Here is a 19,738-nt window from a genome sequence, read left to right as displayed (position 1 = left end):
TTGTTTTTGTTTTTGTTTTGCGGTAACGCGGGCCTCTCACTGTTGCGGCCCCTCCCGTTGCGGAGCACAGGCTCCGGACACGCAGGCTCAGTGGCCATGGCTCACGGGCCCAGCCGCTCCGCGGCATGTGGGATCTTCCCGGACCGGGGCACGAACCCGTGTCCCCTGCATCAGCAGGCGGACTCTCAACCACTGCGCCACCAGGGAAGCCCTCAAGTTGATTTTTTTGAAAAAGAAAAATTTGAAGTTTTATTAAAGCTTAATGACACTGAATTAAATAGAAAAAAACCCTAAATTGCCATAGTTTCTGTTAGAGTTGAGCCTAAGAAGAACCAAAAATTCTAAATGGGGATTTAAATTAGGGCTTGAAAGGTATAACCTGCAATGAGAAGAGCTAATGATAATGGGAGTAGCAGTTGGAGTCTATGAGCAATAAGCTCAAAACTAAGAATGAGCAGTGTGTTGAAGTAGTGAATGTTTCTTATTTATGTGGCACATTCTATCTTCAAAATATGTTATAGTTAGGTGATTTTCACAGATTATATCCATTTTTCAACCGAGTAAAAATAAAAACCTTGGGTTTAGAAATTAAGTAAATTTTAAGGACAGAGGCAGGAAGCAATATTGACATTTTATTTGAGGTTTGAGGAGTTGGAGAGTTAATAAATATAGATTGTTCCCACAGTTAAAAGGCAGTAGAGATCCCCATCCCTCACCAAGACCAGTTATATTTGTGAATTACTGCTCATAAAGGAGAGAAGAGATGGAGTTGTAAGATAAAAGCTGTGAAAGGAAAGGTATATAAGCAAAATTGCAATCCCAACTTTGTTGCAATTTTTCTTTTCTTTTTAAAAAATATTTATTTATTTATTAGGCTGCACTGGGTCTTAGTTGTGGCACGCAGGATCTTCGTTGTGGTATGCGGGATCTTTAGTTGAGGCATGAGAACTCTTAGTTGCGGCATGTGGGATCTAGTTCCCTGACCAGGGATCGAACCTGGGCCCCCTGCATTGGGAGTGCAGAGTCTTAGCCATTGGACCACCAGGGAAGTCCCTGTACTTTTTCTTAGAGGTCTGTATTCACTCAGCGTTCTTTGGTTTACATGTGACAAAATCCACTACCTTAGGGAACAAATGGCAGGATTGTAGGTTCAACTGAAATCAGGGACCCCAGTCACATTAGGTTTTCTTTTTTGGTCTCTCGTATTTGTGTCTCTTTTTTTGCTTTGGCAGAAACTATGGCTGCTGGCACTTCCCACTCTCTTATTTCCAGCGTCAATAACACAGAAAGACTGATTGGTCCAGTTTGTGTTGGGCCAATTTCTCCCTTCTCCAACTGTGGCCAAGAGGATGGGGTTCTATGGTTGGCCCTGCTGTGACAGGGAGGCTCACCCTTGGCTGACAAGTAGTGACTAGAGGGGCTGAGATGTGAAATAAGGTAGCAGCTTTCATTCAAACCATGTTGTTAAGGGTTAGTAGTGGTTGGGGGAAGAGGTGGAGGAGTTTGAAGGGGAGGAGAAAGGGGCATTTCCCAGAAGAAATAGAAGATGTTGTTCCAGGCAGAAATAAGAAGAGGTTTTCCCGCCTGTAGAAAAATATTTTTCTCTTGGGGAAAAATATCTGCTTTATTGTAATTCAGTTCACTTCTAATTCAGGAAACCAGGTGACATTATTGTGTAGGATTTGGTTTTGAGAGAAAAACCAAGATTGAAAACCTTTACAACTTATTGCTTCCTATAGCACTGGCTCTGTTGTAGTACCTTTTATATATGTTGTCTCCTTTAATCTCTACAGTCATTTGAGGTATATATTTCCATTTTAGAGAATGAGGAAGAGGTTCACAGAGTTGAGATGACTTATCATCGGACACATGACTAACGAGAGACAGAGCCAGAATTCAGATAACCAGGGTTTCTGGAATATAATCCAGGGTACTGTCCACTGTGTGATACTTACATTTTGGTTAACTTCATTCAGAAGATGCATAGGGTGAATTATAAAAACAGTACTGTGTATTAAGTGCTTTGATAAAAATGAGTCATGAATAGTATTGAATATTATTTATGCTAGGAACCTTAGACATCATATAGTACAGTGGTTTCAGACTTTTTGACTTTCAGCCATGGAATCCTTTCTTCAAATGAAATGTTATATTATAGTCGAGTATATATATAAAATGGGTAAAAGCATAGGACCATCCCACTCTGGAGAGGAGAGATCCAGGAGTATAACACCTCCTTTTTGAGATCTTTTCTTAGAGGCCACTTTGAATACCCTTTCCTTAGGGAAACTGAGAGCCAGACAGGGTAAATGATCCTTGTTCACTTTCACATAATATATTACAAGGATTTAAATCACATTATTGTTTTCAGTTGTAAGGTGGGTGACAATTTGTTATTAATGAATAAACCCTGATGCTTGCAAAAATCAGAGTGAATTTAGAGTTACCCTAAATAATTTTATTCTCCAGTTTGGTGGTACTTTTATAGCATATCACATCCATGTCACAGCTTTTATTAAATGTCTCTTGCACTTAGTCCTATTTGTTGAGTTGGACAATCGTATACTGTTTGGGCTAGGCTGGTCTCTTGTCCACAGAGCTTTTTACATTACATTCTTTATATATCGGCTCCTCTTATAAAATACATCAAGTTCTCTATACATATTTAAACAGGGGCGTTTCAGAATTTAGATAAATGAAATTCATCTAGAGACCTTGCTGATATGAATAACTTTAGACCTTGCTGATATGAATAACTTTGATGTCTGTTCCAATTTTGATCTCTCCCTTCTTTTCAGTTAGAAATGTGAACAAGTGGTAAATTGGGTAAAAGGAAGTTAATCTTCAGTTTGGATTAAAGAAAGTTTATTTATTTTTCACATGTCCTGATTTCTGTTTTTTCCTTTTAGGAGAGTCAAGCCCTACTCGTCGAGAAGCTGTGAAGAGAAGAACCGCAGAATATCTCATGCGAGCAGAGAGTCTCTCTAGCCTTTATGTGAAACCTCAACTTGATGATGTATCTCAGGTATGTCTTATGTTTCATTTTATATTTTCTTTAGCCATTTTTGCTGTTTTGTCTCTCAGTTTTATTTCTAACTAGAATGTTTGAGCATTTTGGTCTTTGGAATTTTATCAGTGATTTTCTTACAAGGTGTTGGTGAGAAGAAAAGCATTAAAGCAAACCATCAAAAGTGGAATAAAATGGGACTCACTTTCTCCTTCTCTTTCTCGGCCCTTTATTCTTTACTCCATCCCTAATATCACCATGTGTAGAATGACAGTAATTTATACTGAATTTTATTTGAAAATTTTAAAGTTAAGTTATGATTCTTATACTATTCCTGCACCGTTTATTGATTCATGCTAAAACTGATTATTTAAGCATAAGTCCTACAAGTAGCAGCTATAGATTACCTAGAATTATAAAGGTATAATTCTAACAGGGATATTTAGGTTATTTGGGGCTACCCCTAGTCTTGTCTGGAAAGCAGGTGAATGTTTAAAACATTAGAAACATTTTGGTTTATCATTACTGTTTTTATGTTATGTCCATCTGGATTTGGCAAATTTCTGGAAGAAATTTTTCTGTTTTTTTCTTTTTTACTTTATATGAAACTAAGTTTTTTTTTCTGATGCAATTTAAGACTTATACCTTCTAGAGGTGGGAGAAAGTGTTTATTTTCTTAATTGATCTAAGAGGCAGGCAGGCTTGTTCACATCTCAACTCTGTCCCTTGAAGCCATGGAAGATTGGACAAGGTACTTAACTCCACCTCTTAGCTTCAGTTTCTACATCTGAATGATGAGGATAATAGTAATTCCTTGCTAGGTTGTAGTTAGGATTAAATGAGTTAAAAAAAAATCACTCATATGTGGATGCACACGTACATACACATGTGAACATTCAAGTGCCTACCTCATAAAAAGGCCAGCCTATAAGCCAAGCTTTTTAGACTAGCTTAATAAGCATTAGCCCTATTTTTCATCTCCCCTCATATATTGCTTTATATACCTTTTCCCACATTTTTATATGCTTTTTATACTTTCTGAAAATTATAAAATGTCTCAATTTTCTAGTTTGAAAATAGCCCATTATTTAATCTTGGTTCATTGGACAACTAAAACTTTTTTTGCTGCTTTTCTGAGGCCTTTTCATTTTCTGTGTGCCCTTTTAAAACATACAGTTATCAGAACTGTACTTTTAGTATAAGAATTTTTGTTGTTAAGCATTTGGCCAATCTTTTTAGAACAAAAACGTATATTCCAACTTTGAAGTAATATACTTTCGTTACTTGTTCTAACATAATGAATGTATTTAAGTAAGACAGCTGCTGACTCATTTTCAGATTGTTAATTACTGTGACTCTCTGTATTCTGTTTGCTGATCTTTTCCTGTTTTCTTTCATCATTGTTTCAATTATATTATTTCCTTTAATGTTTCACTATTGAATTTTATTTTTAATTTTTAAAATTAAAAACTATTTTTATTGAAGTATAATTGACTTATATTAGTTTCAGGTGCACAACATAGTGATTCAATATTTTTATACATTACAAAATGGTCACCATGGTAAGTCTAGTTATCATGTGTTACCATATAAAGTTATTACAATACTATTGACTATATTCCTTATGCTGACTTATTTACTTTGTAACTGGAAGTTTGTACCTCTTAATCTCCCACACCTGTTTCACTCACACCCTCTCCCTGCTCTGGCAACCACCAGTCTGTTCTCTGTATTTATGAGTCTGTTTCTGTTTTGTTATGTTTATTCATTTGTTTTGTCTTTTAGATTCCACATGTAAGTGGAATCATACAATATTTGTTTTTCCCTGACACTTAGCCTAATACCTAATACCCTCTAGGTCCAGTCACTTTGCAAATGGCAGGATTGAGTTTTATCTTTTTTAAAAATAAATTTATTTATTTATTATTTATTTATTTTTGTCTGTGTTGGGTCTTTGTTGCTGCACATGGGCTTTCTCTAGCTGCGGTGAGCGCGCGTTACTTTTCGTTGTGGTGCGTGGGCTTCTCTTCGCGGTGTCTTCTCTTGTTGTGGAGCACGGGCTCTAGGTGCGCAGGCTTCAGTAGTTGTGGCACGCGGGCTCAGTAGTTGTGGCGCACGGGCTTAGTTGCTCTGTGGCATGTGGGATCTTCCCGGATCAGATATCGAACCCATGTCCCCTGCATTGGCAGGCGGATTCTTAACTACTGCGCCACCAGGGAAGTCCCTGAATTTTATCATTTTTAAATGGAATATTTATCTAAACATTACTTTGAATCTGATTCTTATTTTCTGTGGAGTTGGCAACCTACCCTGTGTGCTATCCTGATGCGTATATTCTCCATCCATTTTGGGGGATACTCATAAATGTAGTAAATAGGATGCGCCTCTATGAACTTTTACTAAATCCATCTTGTATATAAATACAGTTGATCCTTGAACAACATGGGTTTGAACAGTGCGGGTTCACTTACACGTGGATTTCTTTCAGCAGTAAATACTGCAGTACTACACAGTCTGAAGTTGGTTGAATCCATGGATACAGGAGGAATTGTGGATACAGAGGGCTACTATAAGTTATATTAGGATTTTCAACTGTGGGGAGGTTTGGCACCCCAACCCCGTATTATTCAAGGGATAACCATATTCTAAAAGTTTTAGGGAGTCAAAATCAGCAGTATTCTGTTCTTTCTATTAATGTTAACTTTGAATGTTCTACTTATACTTACTCATTCAAACTCTCCATTTATGTATCCCCTGTTACAGTTCCCCACAGTCATTTTATGGAGCAATAATTTATTAGGCAAATAAATATATAAAGCCTGCTGTATAGCTTTTGACTTGGAGAAAGGAACCATGAAGTATATCAGTCAGAATTTTCCTTCAAGCATAGCTTCAAATGAAAATAAAACAAAAAGAGATCTAGTATAGGAAAGCTGATTGTATTAGATTTATATAAATTCATTAAGCCTCTGTTATGACTCTGCGTGTATACAGTATCAAACTAGATATACTTTGGAGTTATATTAAAGATATGACACAGTCTCTGCTCTTGCAAACCCTAAAGCATAATTGAGGACCCAAAATATGTACGTAATTGAGGAAACAAAAGTTAGAGAGGATTGTGAGAGCCATGTAGAATAATGGAAACTTGTATCAGGAAGGGTTAAAAAGGGGTACCTAGTGAATCAGATTTGATATGCTAGGATTTTTTTTCAGTTCTTAGGCAAGGAGGTTAGAGAAGAGTTTTTCCTGATAGAGCAAGATGTTTTTCTTTTAGGGTAAGGATTTTCTTTTTATTTTCACTTTTGTATTTTACTCTTAAATCTGGCCCTTATTTAGGTCAGAGATATGCTTGATTATTTTTTATCTGTAATTTAACTTAAATGTCTTCTAGAGGTTCTGGATGAGCTTGGTGAATTTATTATTTCTCTTCTTTAGCCATCTTTGGGCAATAGTTTCAACCAACACAATGAGAGAATGATATAAATGATTTTTAGCAAGTCTTAAATTCTGTGCAGAGCAGATATTATTCCTTTCTTGAATACATGTGCAAATATTTCTTTCTCATCTGGTTGAATAAGAAAATAAAGGAATCCTTTGTGGGTTTGAAATTTTTTGTTGATTACTCTTTTTCCCTTTGGTGCAGTCTAGGTCATGACTCACTTTACCTGAGTTTTCTGTGGTAGTTCAAGCTTTTGCTTTATTGAGTTTATTTGAGACTCTTACGTGGTAAATAAAAAAGTTCCGAATTTCCCCGTCGTTGGTGATAATATCCTTTTCAAAAAAGGAAAGAAAGGAGCAAAAGCACTCTCCTACTCTTTCTTTTCTTCATTACTTCATTACTAAAAGGCTCTGAGGAAACTTAAGGAGCAAGTCTGAGAAAAAAAGGAAATGAGCTTTATTTGAACTAAAGGTGCAGTTTTAACTAAAGGAGATGGAGTTCTTTTTTTTTAAATTGTTGGTGACTTTGAATGATTTAAGAATTGGTATTAGAGGGGGTTTCTCTGGAAAAGACTTGAAATAGCTTATTTGCTATTTTTAGCTCTAGGAATTTAAAACTTAAGATCAGTGAAATTTAGAAAAAGACAGTAAATGGTCTAAACTTAGGACATAAAGGATTGTGTAGTTTTTAAAGCACGAATACTTTTTTTTGTTTGCAATTACAAGGTACGAATGAAAATACAATTGGCCCTCTGTACCCACGGGTTCCACATTTGTGGATTAAACCAACTGCAGATCGAAAATATTTGGGGAGAAAAAATTCTAGAAAGTTCTAAGAAACAAAACTTGAATTTGGCACCTGTTGTCAACTATTGACATAGCATTTACATTGCATTAGGTATTATAAGTAGTTTAGAGATGATTTAAAGTATATGGGAGGATGTGTGTAGGTTATATGTAAATACTGCACCATTTTAAGTAAGGGACTTGAGCATCTGAGGATTTTGGTATTCGTGGGGATCCTGGAACCAATCCCCTGTGTATACTGAGGGACAACTGTAGAATGTATGGCTTTCCTGAATATTTTGTGGATTTTGAGTATAGTTGCTGTAATATTGAAAATATTTCTCTGTTGTGCATTTTGTTTACTGGTATTATTGGTATTTCTCAATTCTTCTTTAGCAAATATTTTAAAATGAGTGTTGTGTCACCCTTAGTGAAACATGGGCAAAGCAAAGATAGAAATCAGGGGCATTCCAAATCAGTAATAGGACTGCAGTTAAGAGTTGTGCTTGAAATGTGATGTAAGAGAGACTTTTTTTAGGAAACTGAGTATTGAGGGTTAATAGGTTGCCAGTGAAAGTCTCGGCAAAGCCAAAAATCTACAGATGAAGCCAAGTTCAGAAACTAGTGTAGTTGGCTATCGTGGTTCAGAGCGGAATTCTTGATATGTTCTTCGTAGAGCTTTCCTTTTGTCCTTGATTGCTAGTTCCCTCCCAAATAATGCTGACTTACTCTCAGGTTATTTAAGGATGAGTAGCTAACCTTACTCCACATGTGGTTGGTGGACCAGCAGCACAGCATCACCTGGTATCTTCTTGGAAATGCAGAATCTTAGGCTCCACCAAAGACTACTGAATCCAAATCTCCATTTTTACAAGGTCCTCAGATGATGTGCATGCATGTTATAGTTTGAAAAGTACCTCACTAACAGATTGGTAAGAATTGAGATAGATCTCATTGAGAAAAGGGAATAAAACCGAGTGAAAGAGACTCTGGGCAGGATAAACAACAGCTTTCAAAAACCCCAAAAATGAAAACAAAGGTAAGGTTAACTTAACCATTTAGACAATGTTGAACAGGAATAGTAAATAGGTTTTACTACTGTGCTAACTCTAGCCACTGGTGGTGGCTGTATTGTAAGACAGAGTGTGGGGCTAATAGAGTCTGCCATTGGCTTGAGCAGTTGAGTGATATATACTTGCCATCTTTGGTTTTGAAGGTTGTTGGATTATCATATATTCTTGCCTTTCCCTTCTCCTCACCCTCTGTATTTAAGTTTTGAACTCCTTGCTTCTCTAGGCATCTTCTGATATAGTAGCTAATATAAATAAGTGAAATTTTTACTTTTTTCTTTAAGGAAATCAGCCATGTTGCCTAGAAATATTTCCACCCCACCCTGCCCCAATAGCATTGGCTGAAGTTTTCCTAAACAATGTTATATTATTTTATAAATAAGATTTAATCCCCTCTTATCTATTACCTAGTTTTGTCATCTTAGACAAATTGCTTAACCTTGCTGCTTTTCAGTTTTCTCATCTGAAAAAAAAAAATTTTGGACTTGATCTCAGTCTCTTTCTTTTCTTAAAATTCTGTGGATTTATGTTTCCTTTTGCCATCTAAAAAAGGAATAGATCTATAGGGATTCTACCCAATTTAAGCACTGCATATCAGAAATACAGGATTTTTTTATTGATGGTTTTATTTCATGATCTTTCTTTGTTCATTTCTCTGATCTTAAACTTTTATAGATGGTTAAAGTAGAAAGAGAACTTGAATGATCACTTTGCCTTTGGTCTTTCCCCATTACAATTTCACCATTCCTGTCTTTGCAAAAGTAACCTTACTAAATCACTGTTTTCGTTGAGTTGCTTCTCATACAAAAACTTGTTTTCTAGAGTCTGGAAAACATAGTCCAGACTTTTTCCCCTGGCATTCAAGGCCTGTTAAAGTCAATAAAACTGACCAACCTTAAAAGTGCAATTTTATTTTCCTTTGTTCTACAATTTGAACATTTTTTTCCCCACCAAGAGAGTTCTTTTTTCCCCAATCCTATGTATAATATCCATTCCTAACCTAATTCCTACATAACATTTAAAATCCCCTTTGATTCCACTTCTTTCTGAGACCACAGGTTATCATACATGTGATAAACTAGTGACTTATCTCTATTGTCTTATGTTTTTAAAAAATGTCTTATTGTTACTTAACTTTTCATGTATTTGGCTTATCTCCTCAGGTAAGTTGTAAACTTCTTGAAGCTAGGGACCATGTCTTTTTTTTTTAATATTTATTTATTTGGCTGTGCCATGTCTTAGTTGCAGCATATGGGATCTTTAGTTGCGGCGTACGGGATCTTTAGTTGCGACATGCGGGCTCTTAGTTGCGGCATGTGGGCTCTTAGTTGCAGCATGCGGGATCTAGTTCCCTGGCCAGAGATTGAACCTGAGCCCCCTGCATTGGGAGTGCAGAGTCTTAACTGCTGGACCACCAGGGAAGTCCTGGGATGGTGTCTTTTGATGATTTATATCCCTTTCAGTTATCATGCACATAGTGGGCACACAGTAATTTATTGAAAGGCACAGTAGAGATTTTGTGGTTTGCTGTCTTTGCTGTTTAGATTGCTAAAGTGAACTGATAAGTTTCTTTGGAAACTGAAAGATCCAATGACATTACTGAATAAGAGGGATAAGTAGGAGATAGGGATGTTGGACGTGCTTGGCCATATTTTCAAAGATGAATGTAATGGATAAGTTATCACTTAAAGTATTCTTTTTCCTCCTATAACTTCTCCTAACCATTCCTTTCACCAAAATCACAAGCATTTCTTGTTCTTACTTGGTAATAGAGTAGGGGGAGATGAATTCTTAATTATCAGAATGTGTTGTGTAGCAGAAGGACTGCAAGCAATAGAGTAAGGAGTTAGGGTCTAGCCTAGGATCTTTCACTGCTCTTTCTGACGGTAAACACCCAACCATTCTGAACTTCCTTTTATTTATCTGTAAAATGGGGATTATAATAATAACTTCTTGTAAGTACTACACTCAGGCCAGGGTGAGGTATGAAGATAAAATAATCTATTAAGAGAGAAGAGACTATTTCTGTTATATGTCTACTAAAATACTCTGCTAAATGTTTTTCTATCCTTAAAAATTCCCCTTGGATTTTAGGGAGGCAGAGATGTATCTGTGTTTTATGTCATCTAGCTCAGCACCTAATAAAGTGAGATTAAAAAGGAATTTTTTGGAAACATATCCTAGAAGTAGAAATTAAATAGATTTAAAAAGATATTATTGGGCTTCCCTCGTGGCATAGTGGTTAAGAATCCACCTGCCAATGCAGATGACACGGGTTCAAGTCCTTGTCCAGGAAGATTCCACATGCTGCAGCGCAGCTAAGCCCGTGCACCACAACTACTGAGCCTGAGCTCTAGAGCCCGCATGCCACAACTACTGAGCCCGCATGCCACAAGTACTGAAGCCCGCATGCCTGGAGCCTGTGCTCTGCAACAAGAGAAGCCACCACAATGAGAAGCTTGCACACCGCAATGAAGAGTAGCCCCTGCTCGCCGCAACTAGAGAAAGCCCGCACGCAGCAACAAAGACCCAACACAGCCAAAAATAAATAAATAAAATAAAATAAATTAAAAAAAACATAAAAAAAGAGTAATGTACTTAAAAAAAAGATTATTATCATCCTGTCCAGTTGCCACTGTCACCAGCGTTCTCAAGTTGTCTCTTTAAAAAGTTGTCTTTTTAAAAAAAAATTAAATACCACCTCTTTAGGCATATTGAAGTTAGTATTTGCTTACTAAACCTAAAAACAAAAAAATTTTTGAAAGCAATTAGGATTGCTGCTTTTAGGAAATTTCACAAAGTGACAGTTTTCCCCGTTTGTAAAAGACACCTAATTTGTCTATGCAACCTCCCTCCCTTGTTACCCTGCTCTCTTCCTCCTTTCTCTCTTTTCTGCTCTTTCTTTTTGCTTCCAACCAACATGCTAGGCACTGTGAATATAAAGACGAATAAGGCATATTTCCTGTTCTCAAGGAGCTTCTTGTCTAGTGATGCTGAGCTGCACTAAGACTTGAAATATCAAAAATGTAACTCAGTAACTCTGGTAATCATGACATTTGGTTAACCAGGATATTTATTGTCTACTCATGGGGATGATAAATGTTTCCTATATATTCTAACGGATTTTTTTTACAACAAAAAGGTCTGCTTTGAGGGTATAATAAGGCTTTGTGTGTCCTATCATCCTTTGCAGCATCACCATTTTAATATAAGGATTAATAAAGCATTGCTTTCTGGTTGTAAATGCCAAATGGAGATGTCTTTAAGTTTATCTAGTCTAGTGTTTTACTTTTACTGATAGGGAAAAACTAAGACCAATGGGTGGAAAATTAGGATTATTCTTTATTGTATGTGGTACTGAAATATCCCTTCCTTATTCACTGATCTTTTTTGGACTTTTTTTTGTGGCGAACAGACTAAGTTTTCCACATCACAGATGTTCAAATATTAAAAAATATTTTCTTTCTTCTGTAAATCATCTCTTTTCTAGGCTTACACAATCTCAGTTCTAATAATTATTGGTTATATGACAGAGTTTCTTAATTTTTCACCATTATTGGCAATTCTGATTGAACTTGAATTTGCCAGTCCCTCTCAGCATACCTAGTATATATTTATAAAGTAACATTAAAGGGCTATAGTTTTATGATGAGAGAAAATGACTTATGTTCCTTCCCTCTATTGTCACATTTGTTTTAGTCCCCTCCTTCTAAATTACTCTTGAGCCTTCTGGGGTAAATATAAGGCTGTGATTGATTGTTGGCTCAGTTAGCCATTTGTTACAAAGTTTCATTACAGCTGTACAGTTCTGAATTGCATTGTTGCTCTAGAAACTACATCAGCTCATTAATTTTTCTTTTTAAAATTTTGTTTTCAATGTTACGACTTATTTACTTGCGACTATTTTCTTGATTTTTATTTTCTTCATTTTTGATTTGATTATTTTTTTATTTTACATTCCAGACAAATAGAAACTTCCTCCTTTCATCTTTCCATTCTCTGATTTATGATAAATTTAGTTCCTTTGGCCTGACATTTGCTTCAGCAGGCAGTCTTCCTTCAAGCACCTCCCTGATTGATGTATAATCTTTGATATCTTCCATTAGCCTCCAGGATCACTAAGTTCAAGGCCCCCTTGGAACCTAAGGAGCCCTGCCGAGGAGCTGAAGGCCTTCAGAGTCCTTGGGGTGATTGACAAGGTAATTCTTCAGTGTCTCTTAAAGAGTTCAGTCATAAATCGATGCATGCTGACATTATGTCTTTGAAGCTTTGGATCTTAAGGATATGAAACAAAAGGAGAAAATGACTCAAATGCATCTGCACTTTAAAATAACAAAAGAGAAGAGAAAAAGCTTTTATCTAAGCAATTCATGTAAGGTCATGCAAAATATACTTGTGTTAAAGGAGAAGGTGCTTATTTGTTGGCATTCAGTCTAGTAAGGGGTTTGGTTTTATAAACCTGTTATAGTTATAAAAACTAGTGAGTCAGTAGTTGTTCAACATTAACTGGTATAGTCAATCTAATGGTCAAAAAAAATGACATTCTCCTAATAAGTACCATTTCTTGAGTACCTGCTATGTATCAAACCATGTATTAGGCATTTATATAATATAAACAATGTATTAATCCTATCCAACCTGTTTATTCCCATGTTGGTGTAAAAGCAATGCTTAGAACAGTTTAAGTAACTTGCCCAGAAATCACATAGCTATTTAGGGTGGTACTGAAATTCAAATGTAAATCGTTGTGACACCAAAAGCTGTGCTTTTTCCAATACACTAAACCCCCTTTTGCACACACACATTTTTATATTTGGAATAAAAGTACTGTGATAACAGAGGTCTCTGCCATTGAGTTTCCCCAAATTTGGTGACATCTCAGATATGCCAGACATTAACAGTACTGAGCCTGTCAGTTTACAAATGTAATTAAAAAATCATATACAGTAAACGTGTTTTACATATATTTGGTCAACCACCACTTTACCTTTCAAAGTGAAAGAAAATATCTTAATATTAGTTACAAATTAATCTTTTTTATGTTATCCATGTTTTATGAAGCACCTTAGTGTTTATTTATAACTTCATGTTCATTGAGTACTTCTTGTGTTCTAAAGTATGAATGTGAGTCCATACTAAAATTGAACAATATGCAGTATATTTCAGGTAATTTGAACAGTAACTAATAAGAGTTTGAGGTATTTCAAAATAAACAGTAGGTTGGATATTACGTGAAGCTGTCAGGTCTTATTAAATTCTTATAAGCATCATTTTTCTCAAATAGATTTATTTGACTGAATTTTGAAGTTAAAGAATTCTAAGCAGTAGGACTTTTGAGCCTGAAATATTTCCTTAACCATGTTTTTCCTAGCCTTTCCAGTTTAGAGAACATTCTATTTGAGAATACAGAGAAGTAAAATGGCAATTAAATAGTTCTTGGATTAATGAAAGGTTCTTGGATTTCTGTGCAGGAAAATATACTTTTTTGATGTACAGTGTCTCCTCCTTCTCTTAGATCTGTTTATTTTGACAAAGTATGACCTTTCATTGCTCTGCTCTAATCATGAGTAGTCACCTTTAAGTCCTGATAATAGCTATGAGTCTCACATGTATCCAAATAAGGATGTTGACAGTAGAAGAATTCCTAAATTCTGTGCTGAGGCATAATTCATTACTGTCTTTGTTCTGTTAACCTGGGGAGTATGTTGGTATTTAGAAGGGGACATTTTAACTTTTCTAAGTAGAAACAAGGAAATATGAACTTGGGAATTAATAAGCTTTACAAATAATCTTTAAAAATTTGTATACCAGTCTCTCCTTTGTAAAAACATGAATAGGTAGATTTTTTAAAAGTTTGAATTTTTTTTAAATTGGAGTATAATTGCTTTACAATGTTGTGTTTTGAATTGTTTTTTAAGATAAATTCCTCCCCACTGTAATGAGGGATACCTAAAATTTGGGTTTTAGAAACTTGAAGTTTGGAAGAGAAGTGTTGTATCAATTCAAACAGGTAGAAAATACACTGGATACATTAATCTCACCTGTACCGCTCTGATTCTGTTTCATTAATATGTTCTTCATGAGTTATTTTGAGTGTTATTATCTAATAGCTCAGGAAAATAAAATTCCCTAGGAATAGAATTTTATAGACTTTTATATATAAAGTAAATAAAGCAGATTTGTTCATTAATATCTAGCCTGTAAGCTCCATGAAAATAAGATCGTGTCTTGTTCACCTGTATAATCTCATAGCATGGCACATAATGGATGATTAATAAAAATTTGTTGAATGAATGAAATTGAGACTTAGATAACTTTAAATATATCATATATAGAGTGACACCTACTGGTGTAATGTGAGACTGCTACCTAGTATCATGGTTCAAGACACTCAGATGTCTTTACCCAGAGGCACAGTAATTGCAATGCTGTATCTTGGTCTAGAATTCAAAGGGGTGTAAGTGACTTTCTGTTCTTTAATTGGGATTAGAAAATCTTTCATTAGTATATATATGGGACAAGGAACTTAAGCTCTTGGAATATCAATAAGCTGGTGTGCATTCAGAAGCAAGAATGATAAGGCTAGTGAAGGCCCTCAAAATTGTATCATACAAAGAAGAGCTGAAAAATGAGGTTAACCTAATAAAAACGTGTGGTCTTCATATTTTTGAGGGCTATACAGGATAGAGTGAATATATAATGTTCTGTTCAGATCTTGAGGGTAAAAGGGGTTATTAAGTATGCCAGAGCAATAGATGCAAACCTAGGACATCTTAGGAAAAATAGGGCATCTGTCTTTCCTGGGAGAAAGACAGTGAGGGATAAGCCTTTTTTGTTCATATACCCCAAAGGATACAACTAGAAGTAAGTGAGTACAGATTTTTAAGTTTTGGGCTAATGATTAGAGATACCTTTCAAGAATTAGGATTGACCAAAGGTGGATTGGATTCCTTCATATCTTATTTGTTTCTTGTCATTAGAAGTACTCAAGTAAAGGCTGGAGGATCATTGATGAGGATGTTGTACAAGGAATCAAGTATTGGATGGATTTTTATGTTAGATAACTTTTAAAGGTTTCTTTTAGCCCTCAGACTCATTTACACATAGTCTTCATGTAGTAATAGCTAGGGAAAGTAGAAATTAGTGAAATACAGTACTCAGATAAGAAGAATGGGATTGCTATTGTTTTCATATAAGTTTGTGCATGTGTGGATGCAAAATTTTGTGTTTCTGTGTGTGAGGTATGAATATATAGAGTATGTATATGTTTGTGTGTAGAAGGATTGTTTATATATAGGTAGTTTGCAGTTGAATTAGAAGTCTGGATTGGTAGTTTGATTGCTAATAGATGCCCAAGTGCTGGGAGAGTTTCTGAGAAAGTTCACTATTATATAGCTTATCTATAAAAAGGATAAAGGAATCCATAATCTAGTAATGTACTAATGTCAGTTTCCTGGTTTTGATATTGTGCTATAGGTATATAAGATGTCACCATCAGGAGAAGCTGGGTGAACAGTACAGGGGACTCTGTTATTTTTGCAACTTCTTGTGAGTTTTAAACAGAGTTAAAAAAAAAAAAAGGCTAGGAGGAACACTGACTTGAACATCAGAGTAAAAATACCAAGATGTGATCCCTTCATGTCCAGTTAACTCTTCTGGTTTGTGTGTAGCTGGAGAGTCATTCTGCATGTGGTGTGTGTATGGTGTTTACAAGGTTAAGCAGTGAGGATGGTATGGTTGGATTGCCCAAATACATTGCCACTCCTTGAAAAACAGCTTCAGTGGGATGCTTTATAAGTCACTGTTATAAGAGATGCCACATAGTGTAAACCTAAAACTATTACTTGAAGTGCCTTGGCATTTTGTAATTGAGATAGCTTCCCAACTTTATCTGATGCTTGCTAGGTAGAATTCTTGGGTTGGCTTGCTATTGGGAAAAAATTTACTAACTTAGATGAAATGCACCAATTTGTAGAAGAGTGTAGACTATAACCTAATATGAAATGGAAAATTTGAATAGCCCTATAACTATTAAGGGAATTGAATTTACAATAAAAAAAATTCCTAAAATGAAATCTTGGGGCTCAACTGGTTTCACTGGAGAATTCTACCAAAATTTTAAAGAATTGACACTGATTCTTTATATTCTTTTCCAGATAATGGAAGAAGGTGGATCAGTTCCCAGTTCATTTTATGAGGCTAATATTGTCCTAATACCAAAATCAAAGACAGTACAAAAAAGAAAATTATAGGCCAATATTCACAGATACAGAAATCCTCAACAAAATACTAGCAAATAGAAATCAGCAATATGTAAAAGGAATTATGTCCCATGACCAAGTGGGGTTGATTTCAGGGATGCCAGGTTGGTTCAGTGTTTGAAAATCAATCAGTGTAATCCATCGCCTTAACAAGAGGAAAAATTGTATGAGTGTACCAATTGATGCAGAAAAAGCATTTGAAAAATTCAACACCGATTCATGATTTAAAAAATAATCTCTCTAAAAACTAGGAATAGAGTGGAACTTCCTCAACTTGGTTAAGAATATCTATAAAAATTTCACAGCTAATACCATAGTTAGTGATGAATGACTGAATGCTTTACCCTAAGGTTGGGAACAAGGCATATTCTTAGCACATCTATTAAACATAGTACTGGAAGTTCTAGACAGTACTACTAGGCAAGATCAAGAAATAAAAGGCATATGAATTGGAAAGAAAGCAAACAGTTTACCCTATTTGAAGGAGACATGATGTTCTACACATATAAAAACATGGAATCTATCAAAAAACTAGAACTAATAAGTGAATTCATCAAGGTTGCAAGATATAAAATCAGCTTACAAAAATGTTATATTTCTATATAGTAACAGTGAACACATAGAAACTGGAAGTAAAAATACAGTATCATTTACAATCACTCCAAAAATCTTGAACTACTTAGGTGTTAATATAACAAAATATGTACAAGACTTTTATGCTGTAAAGTACAAAACTGATGAAAAAAATCAAAGGTCTAAATAATTGGAGAAACGTGCATTGTTTTTGGCTTGGAAGAGTCAACATAGAAATGATGGAAATGATGTAAATTCTCCCCAAATCAATACACAATTTTAACACAGTTTCTGTCAAATTCTAGTTTTTTTTGTAGACATAGGCCAACTTACTTTAAAATTTACATGGGAAAGTATAGGAACTATAATAGCTAAACCAGCTTTGAAAAAAGAATAAGTGGGTACAATTTACTTGATTTCAAGACCATATAGCTGTATAGTAATCAAGACAGTGTAGTATTGGTGTAGGGAGAGACACATAAATCAATGGAGTAGAATAGAGAATGCAGTAATAGCCCCACAAATGCAGCCAGCTGACTTTTAACAAAGGTACAAAAGCAGACCTTGTAGGAAGAATCATCTTTTTAATAAATAGTGCTGGAACAGTTGGATGTCTATTGGCAAAAAAATGAACCTTAACTTATACCTCATACGTTATACAAAAATTAACTCCAAATGGATCATACATGTAAATGTGAAATGTGAAACTGTGTAACTTCTCAAAGTAAACAGAGGAAAAAATCTTCCGTAGCTAATCCTTGGTTTATAGAGGTTTTAGACATGACACTGAAAGCATGATTCATAAAAGGAAAAATTGATAAGTTGACTTTATCAAGATTAAAAACTTTTGGTCTGTGAAAAACCCATTAAGAGAATGAAAAGACAAGCTACAGACTAGGAGAACTTATTTGCAAACCACATATATGACAAAGGACTCATCTAGAATCTATAAAGAATTCTTGAAAGCCAGCGTTAAAAATCCCAAACAATACAACCAGAAAATTAACAAAAGATACAAAAAGCCATTTCACCAGATAAACTATGGCAAATTAGCATATGAAAAGATGTTCAACATCACCTATGATTAGCAAAATGCAAAATAAGATCACGTGAGGCATCACTATACACCTATTGGAAAACTTTATTTGTATTAGCCCCAAACTGGAAACAACCAAACTGTCTCACAATAAGTGAACAGTTAAACTGTGGTGTTACATGTTATTACAATAACATGTAATATTACTCAGCAATAAAAAGGAATGAACTACTGATACATCAGCTGGGATGGATCTCAAGGGCATTATGCTGAATAAAAAAGTCAATCTTGAGTCAGGTCTACCCACCACCAGTCTCTCCCATCAGGGAACTTGCACAAGCCTCTTAGATAGCCTCATCCACCAGAGAGCAGACAGCAGAAGCAAGAAGAGCTACAATCCTGCAGCCTGTGGAACAAAAACCACATTCAGAGAAAGAGAGACAAGATGAAAACGCAGAGGGCTATGTACCAGCTGAAGGAACAAGATAAAACCCCAGGAAAACAACTAAATGAAGTGGAGATAGGCAACCTTCCAGAAAAAGAGTTCAGAATAATGATAGTGAAGATGATCCAGGACCTCGGAAAAAGAATGGAGGCAAAGATCGAGAAGATGCAAGAAATGTTTAACATAGACCTAGAAGAATTAAAGAACAAACAAACAGAGATGAACAATAAAATAACTGAAATGAAAACTACACTAGAAGGAATCAATAGCAGAATAACTGAGGCAGAAGAACGGATAAGTGACCTGGAAGACAGAATGGTAGAATTCACTGCTGAGGAACAGAATAAAGAAAAAAGAATGAAAAGAAATGAAGACAGCCTAAGAGACCTCTGGGACAACATTAAATGCAACAACATCCGCATTATAGGGGTCCCAGAAGGAGTACAGAGAGAGAAAGGACCCGAGAAAATACTTGAAGAGATTATAGTCGAAAACTTCCCTAACATGGGAAAGGAAATAGCCACCCAAGTCCAGGAAGTGCAGCGAGTCCCATACAGGATAAACCCAAGGAGAAACACGCCAAGACACATAGTAATCAAACTGGCAAAAGTTAAAGACAAAGAAAAATTATTGAAAGCAACAAGGGAAAAGTGACAAATAACATACAAGGGAGCTCCCATAAGGTTAACAATTGATTTCTCAGCAGAAACTCTACAAGCCAGAATGGAGTGGCATGATATACTTAAAGTGATGAAAGGGAAGAACCTACAACCAAGATTACGATTACTCTACCCGGCAAGGATCTCATTCAGATCGATGGAGAAATCAAAAGCTTTACAGACAAGGCAAAGCTCAGATAATTCAGCACCACCAAACCAGCTCTACAACAAATGCTAAAGGAGCTTCTCTAAGTGAGAAACACAAGAGAAGAAAAGGACCTACAAAAACAAACCGAAAACAATTAAGAAAATGGTCATAGGAACATACATATCGGTAATTACCTTAAACGTGAATGGATTAAATGCTCCAACCAAAAGACACAGGCTTGCTGAATGGATACAAAAACAAGACCCATATATATGCTGTCTACAAGAGACCCACTTCAGACCTAGGGACACA

General features: G+C 35.6%; 1 protein-coding gene and 1 non-coding gene across 8 annotated transcripts in view; one reads left to right on the top strand and one right to left on the bottom strand.

The window, feature by feature from the left end:
- The window catches only part of RPS6KC1 (ribosomal protein S6 kinase C1), a 221,614-nt gene that overhangs the window by 129,095 nt on the left and 72,781 nt on the right, over positions 1–19,738 (top strand). For 6 of the 7 annotated variants that reach the window (XM_067728978.1, XM_067728975.1, XM_067728976.1 and 3 more), the window contains 2 exons: positions 2,910–3,025; positions 12,411–12,503. In XM_067728978.1, the coding sequence (XP_067585079.1) occupies positions 2,910–3,025; positions 12,411–12,503 (209 nt within the window). Of the gene's footprint in view, positions 1–2,909; positions 3,026–12,410; positions 12,504–19,738 lie in introns of those variants that run through there. The other variant, XM_067728980.1, reaches the window with a different exon arrangement.
- Positions 976–1,048, bottom strand: TRNAG-CCC (transfer RNA glycine (anticodon CCC)). The gene has a single exon. It is a non-coding gene; the product is annotated as a tRNA-Gly (tRNA).

Source organism: Pseudorca crassidens, chromosome 2 (assembly GCF_039906515.1).
Source record: "Pseudorca crassidens isolate mPseCra1 chromosome 2, mPseCra1.hap1, whole genome shotgun sequence".
Lineage (NCBI taxonomy): Eukaryota > Metazoa > Chordata > Mammalia > Artiodactyla > Delphinidae > Pseudorca > Pseudorca crassidens.
The sequence above is the reverse complement of the archived record's forward strand: the minus strand, read 5'-3'. Positions and strand labels throughout refer to the sequence as shown.